The sequence below is a fragment of the Gobius niger genome, assembly GCF_951799975.1.
Source record: "Gobius niger genome assembly, chromosome: 11".
In the NCBI taxonomy this organism is placed as follows: domain Eukaryota; kingdom Metazoa; phylum Chordata; class Actinopteri; order Gobiiformes; family Gobiidae; genus Gobius; species Gobius niger.
The window spans coordinates 15,474,476-15,484,813 of NC_136862.1; the positions used below are offsets into that span (position 1 = coordinate 15,474,476).

Below are 10,338 nucleotides of genomic sequence, written 5' to 3' on the forward strand. Positions count from 1 at the left end.
ACATCCCCGAACAATATCATCATGCAATCTGGACGTTCGTCATCTATATAAGGCTGATAAAGATGTCTAGGAGTTGTCAAAAAAGGGGGAAAAAAGGCAGCCGCGCCACCCCAAGTTAAGCTGATAAGGCAAGAGAGATATGGGAGAAAGACAAATATATGCAGATAGATTGAAGGTAGATTCTGAATTTAAATATAGGATGTGGAAATAATTTAAAAGAGTGATAACTGATGGCTGCTTTGGCTTAAGAAGATCTCAATGGACAGCTTTAACAGAATCAAGCAGATATAATAAAGGCATGTCATGAATTAAGCTTTAAATGCATATATGTCACAAGCCAGCAAAATATTTGGACCTTTCCATCACGTAACATTGGATCAATTTAATTTTAAAGCGATACAGTATAGCATTTTTCTCTATTCACCTTACTCCGAAAGTTACCGTGGGTGCCACCGTGAACTCTTTTAAGTTGACTATTTTTAAAAACGGTGTAGATTTCACTACAAACCAATCCACAGTCTCTCAATTTGTCCAGGCTTGGAACTAGCCCCAAGACAGCACTGCTTTGTCAACTCTTTTAGTTGGACTTGTGTGACGTCATTAACCAATAACATTTGATTTTACAAACCAGCTGCACAAACCTGTGGCCAACACAACGGAGTCCTTGTACATTCTTCTTTATTATATTCTTTGCAAGCTAAATGCAGTTCCATCTGTCTTACAATTGTGAAGCCCGAGAGGTGTGGGGGTGCCCTGGGTGACCCCTCCCTCCTCCTTTCACATGCTCCCCATTACACACACATGCACTGCACGTACCACATTCTGCAGACTGGAGCTTTTTCCCTGCTCTGCAACATTACATGCATGATTGCCAATGGGAGAACCATCAACCTTTGAAGTGCCACGTCTTTGTCTTGTGTCCCTGTTCAAAGCAATACAACACACTGGCTGAAAAGAAAGAAGGGAGAGTGCCAAGTACAATAATATTGTACTTATGGCTTGAACAAGACGGCTACAAAAATATATGTCTTATTTATAGTGAAGCAAATGATCTGCCTGAGGTTAAATTAGCATAAGTTAGCAAGTAACCAGTGTTGGGCAAGTTACCTTAAAATTGTAATATATATTCTATATTAGTAGTTACAGTTTTAAAAATGGATATGTTTGTATTACATATTACTGTTTAAAAATGTAGCTGAGTTACACTACTTTGAGTTACTTTTGGCAAAATATTAAGTGAAAATAGTAATAATACCAGTGTGTCAAAAATGTCCCTTTCCTTTGCTTTTTCCCTCATTCTCTGTGGTTTTTCTGCAACATTACCTACACTAAACTACAGATCTTATTCACCAGTTTTCAACTTGATTTGGTGCTGCATTTCATTTGGGGGGAGTTTGGCATTTTTTTGTTCTTGCATTTAAATGCACTTGTAACTTAAGTTACATGAATTGTAATTACTAAAATATTCCCATATTTTGTATATGCTATATGTCTTAGTTACTAAAGAAAGTAATATATTTTTGCAACTCGTTACTTTTGTATCACGTTACCCCCCAACACTGATGGTAAGTGGTTCACTGCATTTTGCAGTCCTGTATTTTTATTAACAAGAAAATACTGACTGGTCCTGGTGATTTACAGCATGGTTCCCAACCTGTTTTATCTTGTGGACCCCTTGAACCCTTCAGTGGTTCCCCTACCTCAAAGGTGTAGGGATCAATTAAAGCTACTCTTTATTGGTAAAAACACAATGTTGTGGGTTCAAAATAAAGCTAAAATTCAAACATTTTACCGCAAAGCATCATTTAAAAACTTTTCATTCAAAGTAATGTTCTAATAGTATTCAGTTTCACCTTCCTTTTTAATCTGAAATGATTCCAAGTGTTCCCTGATAAGTTCTCAAATACCCTCAGAGGTCCCCGCACCTCTGGTTGGGATACACTGATTTACAGAAAATGAGTATTTACCAATTCCCCATTATTACTATGTCATTGCACTATTAAATACGCCAATCCTATCACCATGTGATTTTAACAAAGTCCTGCCATTTTATTCTGCCATAATAACAAGTTCTCTGTCATACTGACTCGTTGTGAAAGTTACTAACTTCGCTTTAAGTTTAAGTTTGGATCACTGACCTCATACTAAACAATTACTCTTATGCATATCTTGTATTTGTGGGGGCTTTTTTTCTTCGTTATTTTGTGCTCTCGTCTTGTTAACAGGTTCACACAGCTGGTGCAGAAGTAGGTGGGAAACTCCAGCGCTTCTGTCCTCTTCAACTTTAATCAAAAGTACACTGATGCCCGCCCGTCCGCCTCTCCATCCCTCCCTCCCTCCCTCTTTCTCTCTCTCTCTCCCTCTCTCTCATAATAATGGCCCGCTGAAAATTCAGGAGGCAGGCTCCACATCAATCACTCGGCAGATTTGAGTCCAATGCAATAAATATGTAAATGAGGAGAAGCCAATGTCTCGTAGCTTTGAGATCAGCGCGAGGAAGAGAGGGGGGGGGGGGGAAGGGGGGAAGAAGAGGGGAGGAGGGGGGGCTGTATTAATTGCCCATGGCCAGAGGAATCCTATTACGGTGGCCATTGATTATAAAATTGTATGTGTGAATGGTTTTCATGCAGAAAGTGGACCAGCAGAGGAGGGAAGAGGCAAACGAGTGACTGGGGCGAGATTATTCAAAGTGACAATGTGCAGCGGCGATGAAAGGACAGAATTCAAGTTCAAATACAATTCTGATAAGACAATGAGTGCCATCTTATTTCCCTGGCACAATAGTGTAACGCTGATGACAAACGAAAGAGCGAGTTTGCATTTATTTGGGAATCTAATACGGCAGATTTGGAGTTGATAAATACACATCAATCTGCTGGTGATGATATGGGTTGTCATAATAATGAATAATAATAATCATACATTTATTATTGTACATTTCAAAATCAATATTGCTCTATTTCAATTAATTTCAGACCAACTTTTGACCATATATAGTGAAACAACTGCATGCATGAAACGCTTGGCGACTGTCTATTGTCGTCCTCATCAGCATCAAGATCTGAAATGGATTTACTGGCCGAGTGTTTGACATGCAAATCTCTCCTAATCGGGGCATTTTGTCCTGATAAACACGGATTAGTTTGATTACCAGCACGCTGCCATAGCCGAACTGAAAATATTTAAACATCCAGGGCTTATAGGCATCCATTTTCACACCATGACAAAGGGCCACAGGACAAACCACAAACATCTCTAATGTGATGACGTGTTTGCATACAGCGCATCTGAGGGCTTGTCAGTGAAGGTAATGTGTGTCGGCCATTGCAAGAAGGATTTATAGAAGCAACCAATACTTTTCATACATATGAAAATTGAAAGTTTAAATTGGGCTTATTCTGAATAGGCTTTTGCATTCATCTTACCCCCTGGATATGAAAAAAAGGGATGATATGAGATGTTTTTGTACTGTTTTGGCTTGCAGAATGTATTACTGTATGTTTTGTTCAACAGATTGCCACTGACATAAGCACAACGTCGTCTTTTTCATTATTGTGTGTGCCAACCATGGCTCTGCAATTTTGTGTGTGTGACAAAAGTGACAAAAATAAGACGCAAACTATTTTTTACTTCAATACGATTATACATAGGTTATATACAATTATCCAGCTATCAAATTACGCTTTTGAACAATAATCAAAGTGTATTTCTTAAGGCTAAATTTTAAGAAATATGTTTACATTTTTGTAAATAGTTTATTAAGATGCCATCAGAGTTAATTTCTCAAATAAATGTATTATTATTTTTTTTTTTTCATATTTGCACTGAATCACCAAAATTCTCCAAACTGTTGTAGCTTTAGGACACATCTTCAGTGTAGTATGACAAGCTGTGACCCAAATCAAAATAGTTATTTCAACAAAAGATCAAAACAATTTAGTGCAGCTGGAAGTCGAGTGGTTAGGGCTGCTTTCATGGAACAAACGTGTTCAAACATCAGCGTCGTGGGTTCGAGTCCGACAGTCTTCGCCCCCTTTCACCATGAGCTGCTCTAATAAAGCATAAAATACATAGTGGTTCCTCACAAAGCTCTGTTGTCTCAAGATTGACCAAAAGACAGTCTACCACAAGCAATTTATCAACAGTGATTTTAGGCAAATGTCATTAACCCACGGAACATGATTCTCTACTTACCCACCAGTTAAAGTCATTGCTTGAAACAAGCGTATAAACACAATATGAATATTTCTAGCATAGAGCATAGAAAACAGCACACACAGTAGTCCAAATGCAGTTTGCTACAATTTTATTAGATTTCTCTTTTATTCGCGACATTATACAAACTAGCACACTGAGAGGACACTGAGACAGCTACAAAAGTTTGGTTCATTTGCGTCTGTCCGCGAGTACCGAGAGGTTTCAAACAATACTGAGATCCAAACCCCTGAATAATGAGTACGTAAACACTCGACTGTCTGTACAGTTACTTTATTAAAGGTAGGTCACAGGAATTGTCCGTTTTGTTCAGGGCTCCCATTCGAAGGCATTAAATAAATAACTGAATAAAACAAAATACAATTGTGAAGCTGTAGTTACTGTTATGGGTCCTGAGAGGATATTTGGTAAAATATATGTGACACTCGTGAAGTGTGTGGTAGTTGTTCAGCTTTAAGAGTGAAGACGATAAAACCCGGCTCTTAACATTGACGTTTTTACAGGTAATAATGAAATCAGTCAAATTTGTGGCCCGCGTGAGCTGATAAATTATCTTAAGATGACATAATGTATTCCCTTATTGCTCAATAAATTGTCATTCAATTGTCACATTTCTATGGATTACTTTTAACAGCCTATTGATTGACTTAACATTAGTCAATGAGAGAGATGCAAACAACTAGCATTAAACAAACACAGAAAGCAAATAAATAAATAAATAAATACATGTATTAGGTCTGCACAATATGCTGTATTGCAAATTTTATTGTCATTGCAATATACTGACATGAAATATTAATGCATGTATTGCATGAAACGATACCGTGTATTGCAATTACATGGGTTTACAGGGACTTACTATGCAGTGAAACTGGGTGTTAATCAAATGTTAAGATGTTTTATTATCTTAACATTTCATAGGTTAAGCAAATAAGTCTATAATAATAATAACTCTGTTTAAATTTTAAACCTGGTTTAGCCCTGCTCAATCAATTTTAAATTGATAAAAAACATTGCCAATTAATATAACCACATTTTCCTCATACCCATCATATTGTAGTAAAACAAAAGTAATTGCATAATGTTCCCGGATTGTGCAGTTCTAAGTGAATAACAAATAATTAAATAAATAGTTTAATAAATAAATAAATTAAGCCTAATAAATAAATGACTGTGTTAAAATGACAATCGCATTCACACACTATGTGCTGTTTCCTGTTACCACACAGTGCCCTCGCTCATGTCTGACGATGGCTGGGAGAGCTGGTTTGTGTAGCCGTTGTCCAGGGACACCGAGGTGAAGGGCGTGCTGGGGCCACACATGTCGCTGTTGATACTGTGCATGGAGCCCGGTCCGTTGGGCTCAGGGCTGGGCGAGTCCGTGGGGTGGTGGTGAGGAGCGTCCGTGAAACACTGTACATCTGTGGGGCAGTGGTGTGCGGGGTGGTGGGGGTGGTCTATTGCACCTAAAGGCGTTCCTGCCGGTACTGACGACGGGACAAATCCCAGGTCTGACGGAGTCTGAGCCTGTGTGGGTGGAGGCCCCTGGAAGTATTCATAATTTCCTCCTGCGCCGTAGTATTCACCTGGATAATCTGTCATAGAAACAGAGACATTTCTTCATTTTACAAATCACAATGTTGACCTTTCCTATATCATTACATGGTCATTAACTTTCCGAACGTACATAGATATCATATCCACAGTATTTAACATTAGTCACCTCCGTAATAGGAGAAGTGTCCGAGCTCCCCTGGCTCCAGCCGCTCCCCTAGAGCTCTCATCCTGCGCGGCCCTCTGAAGAACACGTGTCTGCGGGCGCTCAGGGCACTCAGCTGCTTCATACGCCGCTCTTTCGACCTGCGGTTCTGGAACCACACCTGTGCACGGGACAGAAACATTGTGTTTACTTTTCAGCCAACATGCACGGAGAAAATAGAGCTTTCACTTCTTGCAAGAGCCTTTGGAAGAGTAGTCACTTATTTCAAATATTTTAAAACTTGTGTTTTTTTATTGTGTAGGCTTTGAGATGTTTTTTCCCATATACTATAAAGGCTAACAATTCGTAATAAAAGATAGTAAACGTACGCAGCCCATTGGTCAATTATTTTAAACCTTATTCAAAAATGAAAAAAACAATTTACAATAGGCCTATAATATAAAGTATCTTGTGTTTAATTTAAAAAAAAAACGTAAAAAAAATCTAGATTTTTCATGTACACTAAATTGTTAGGCTACTATAAATTACACGTGTACCAACAAAAGAGAAGAAAGTTTTACACTCAGTAAAAGTATATCAAAAAGACAGGTCTATATCTGCAGTAGGCCTAATTGTTCATCTTTATAAAACTCGGATAAAAATGATCGGCCATACAGACGTCCAAATGAGGGAAAACTCAAATGAAGCTATTTTTACTTGCTTTTGTTTCCTTTGTTACAATTTACGGCAAACCCGCACATATTAAACGGGGGCCTATTCTGTGAAGGGGCGCACCTGTATGACTCTCATGTTGAGGCCCGTCTCCCTCGACAGCTGCTCTCGGATGTGTCTTGTGGGCTTCGGAGTCGCGGCGAACGCGGCTTTCAGCGTCTCCAGCTGCTTCGCTTTGATGGTCGTCCGAGGGCCCCGTCTTTTCCCGGAGGCGCTCTGCTCGTCGTTCTCGTTGTTGCACACGTCCTTATCTGATAAATGTCCCGTCTCCGAGTCCTTGCCGTCGTCCTGCGGGTCCTGCGAGTCTGGAGATAAACTCGGGTCGCTGCACGTCGTCACTATCGCGAGGAAAATAGCGTACGATTAAAATAGATTAGGTTTTAAACTATTAAAATGCGTATCGTGTAAAATAAGATGGCCAGCTCGGTTTTAAAAATAGGAGGTGGCAGCGTATTACGTTGTCAAGTCCAAATAATCTCCAAAAGCATGAGGCCGATTTATTATTAAAAAGAAGTCATAGCAACTAAATAGCTGACTTTGATTAGCCTCGCAAGAAAAATGTCCCACATGGGAGCTAAGAATTAAAAAAAAAGGAAATTATAAAGGCCTATTAGATAATTATAGGCCAAGCAAATGAAGTAAAAGGGAAATGTGGTCATTTTGCCTCCTGGCCTTTGGTAAAAAAAAGAAAAGAAAAATAGCCTAGGTAAATAGGCCTAAATAAACAAGCTATGTGAAGGCCTACCTGACAGAAGTATGGTGTCTTTGCCATTGTTGTTCACATAGTCATCTTTACAGACAAACTTGAACTCGTCCAGGACGTACAGCTCCTCTCCAGTGGACAGCTGTCTGTTGCACATGACACAGGTGAAGCAGTTCAGGTGGAACACTTTGCTCTTCGCTCTGCGCACCAGGTCACTGGGCAAGATGCCCTGCGCGCAGCCTCCACACTTGGTACCGAATCTCCTGTAGTCAAAGTTAAAATGTTTAGTCTGATGGACTGGACACACAGTTAGCCCATTTACGACTCATGATTGTGAAGCGTATACAAAAAAAAAAAGGACAGTCAGTGTTACAGGCCTGTCTTTAAACTGCACTAAAAGATCTACGGAAAAACAAAGTAATGAAAAACATGAGACAAAATGCCTATGATAGATGCCTATATATACACACACATAAAAAAGCTTTATGTAGGCCTATATTTCCCCTCAGTTATAGCTAGTTGCTAAGGTGTTTTTATTCCTCTTTAGGTGCGGATTTTACAAACAAACATAATCATAATTAGCCAATATAACAACTACACACAAATATCAACTTAATTGGATTCAAAGTAACCAAAATATAAACCAGTGTGGCGTCCTTACCTAAAGAAATCATTCTTACAGTATAGTCTTCCCTCTCGTGAGAAGCACTTCTCAGACAGGGTACATTTACACTCGCAGCACTGGACGCACTTGACGTGCCACGGTCTGTCCAAAACTTTCAGGAGAAATCTGTCCACAATGGGCTTCTCGCAGTTGGCACAGTGCAGCATGACGCTCGGCCCAGTGTACACGAGATCGGCCTGTTATTTTCTGCTGGTTTAACCCGGACAGATGATGTCCCAGACTCCCAGTGTTCCAGTGTATCCAGTTGGACACGCGCCGATTAATCTCAGTTGGAAACAAAACCCGCACTGCTGTGCTCGACGGTAACAATCCCCGCCTAAAGTGCAATTCCTATGCGCTAAAAGGAGCCCACAGGCAGCATCTTGGAGAGAAATTATAAAGGGATAAACACCGCCGTTCCATGGGCGAGATCCGTCTGGTGTAGAAAAAATAGTCGTGCCATCAGACAACCACCTCAGCGTGCTCAATTCAGAGGTTCCAAAGCAGACTCTTTAGGGAGACAATGTAGCCAGAGCGCTCAGACTCTCCTTTCGTATGCCATTTCTCTCCACTGGGTTCTCTGAGTGAAAACAGCGCGTAATGAGCTTTACCTCTGAAGGCACAGCCCATTGGTTATTAACACTGGCATGACGTCACATACAGGGAGACCAATGGGCTCGAGCCCATTTTAATAGCGCGCACGAAGAAAGTATTACCCCATAATATGGAATAACGTCAACTTGTAAAAACCCACAATGAAACCATCTGGAATTAGGGAAACCGGACAGAACAGTATCTTGTTTTTCTTTTTTCTAAATCTTATTCATTTATTTATGTAGTATATTTTTAATCAGTAGGCCTAGTATTTACTTCTCAATAAAACGTGTGCGAGTTGGCACGGTCTATTTGGCACTTAAAAATTAAGATTTCAAACAAAATACAAATTATTATTTTATAATCTTGACTGCTTTGGAGATACCAAGTAATTCTCTCTGTAACCGTTTTTTCTGCAGCCTATTTATCACAGTCATCATTAATTCATTAAGGCAATAATAATTAATGGATGATTAATCACAATAATATCATTATCATAGGTTATAGCCCATGCATCAAATAACGTTATGTCCTAAAACGTGGAAGAGGGCTCAGCAGCTTGTTTGAAATACTTTTAAAAAAATGGTTTGTATATAATAGACAAAAAATAATAATAATAGAAAAATAGACAAAAATCTGTAGAAACAAACAAAACAAATAAAAACATGAATTCTCGTTGCTTTGTTGAGCAGACGTCAAATCAATGTCGCTATCTGTCACTATAAATCGCAAACTGTACAGTATTCCTATTGCACACTTTGAACTAAGAGCCCAAATCTGATCATCATATTGACTTAAATATCGCCATATTGTCAGAGATCTCATAAGCCTGTGATGATGTGACCTCTTGGCTCGCGCACTTGCTCCTAACCCACATTCAGCCTGGCGACGGAGCCGCTGTGAATGGAAGGAGGCAGAGAGGGGTGTAATTATCTGGGTGCTCTGCGTGACTTGTGTGGGTAAGCGTCTCCTCGTGGGTTTTGCCTTTCTACATGAGAGGTGTTGATTAGCCGTGCGTCCCGGTGCCGCGGCCCCCCCAGCAGCACTCCGACACATAAGAGCTCTCCGCAGTGCAATGCAGGAGTCTGGCTCGCCCCGCGCTGTTTGTTTTGGAAAGAGAAAAAAAGGCAAGTGATTAGTGTTTGTTAATTGCAGCTAATTGGCCCTAACAAGATGAACAAGCTACCCACTGGGACTATTCATACATACAATTTGTGCAAAACAAAATTAATTACAAGATGCTAATTAAAGTCAATTAGAGCTGATTAGACGGGAGGATGAGAAAGTTTTAGGCTGAAAAATACCTGGCATCTCACAGCAGACTGAGGGGCTGGCATGTCTTCACACCGGCACTAATCTGTTTATGTTGTTCACGTGCAGGCAGCATCCGAGGTGGCCAAGTTCAGGCTTAGGATGCCTCACGCTGCAGCCAATTCTCCCAGAACCGAGCTTATCATATATTAATTGTAATTCTCAAAAGAACTGATAAACTGTGGCAAATCAAGCATAACAATCTGTACTTAATATTCAGCTCGGTTCTTTCCATGCTCATGGCTGAGATATCAATTGAACTCAAGCTGGTCTTTGGAGCAATGCTGCAATGTTTACCTGGACTTTGGAGACTGTAGAAAATGTAAATCCTTACATACTCTACAATCATCCAGCTGCACCGAAAATGCAATTTTTGCTGTGGATAATGAAACAATGAATTTGGATGTGGACCCAGTGATG

General features: G+C 39.9%; 1 protein-coding gene across 1 annotated transcript; it reads right to left on the reverse strand.

Annotated features, from left to right (window-relative positions):
• Positions 1-4,284: 4,284 nt before the first annotated feature.
• Positions 4,285-8,603, reverse strand: LOC306970149 (LIM/homeobox protein Lhx1-like). Its single transcript, XM_079566018.1, has 5 exons — positions 8,011-8,603; positions 7,392-7,612; positions 6,710-6,984; positions 5,939-6,095; positions 4,285-5,810 (listed from the first exon to the last, which is right to left on the reverse strand). Exons 1-5 carry the CDS (start codon positions 8,178-8,180, stop codon positions 5,434-5,436), a joined length of 1,200 nt encoding a protein of 399 aa, XP_079422144.1. The 5' UTR covers positions 8,181-8,603; the 3' UTR covers positions 4,285-5,433.
• Positions 8,604-10,338: the final 1,735 nt, after the last annotated feature.

Coding starts and splice junctions, on each gene's coding strand:
- LOC306970149 (XM_079566018.1), bottom strand. CDS start 8,180: ATGCTGCACTGTGCCAACTGCGAGAAGCCCATTGTGGACAGATTTCTC. Junction 6,096..6,709: donor TCAACATGAGAGTCATACAG/GTGCGCCCCTTC, acceptor TCCCGTGCACAG/GTGTGGTTCCAGAACCGCAG. Junction 5,811..5,938: donor ACACTTCTCCTATTACGGAG/GTGACTAATGTT, acceptor TTTCTATGACAG/ATTATCCAGGTGAATACTAC.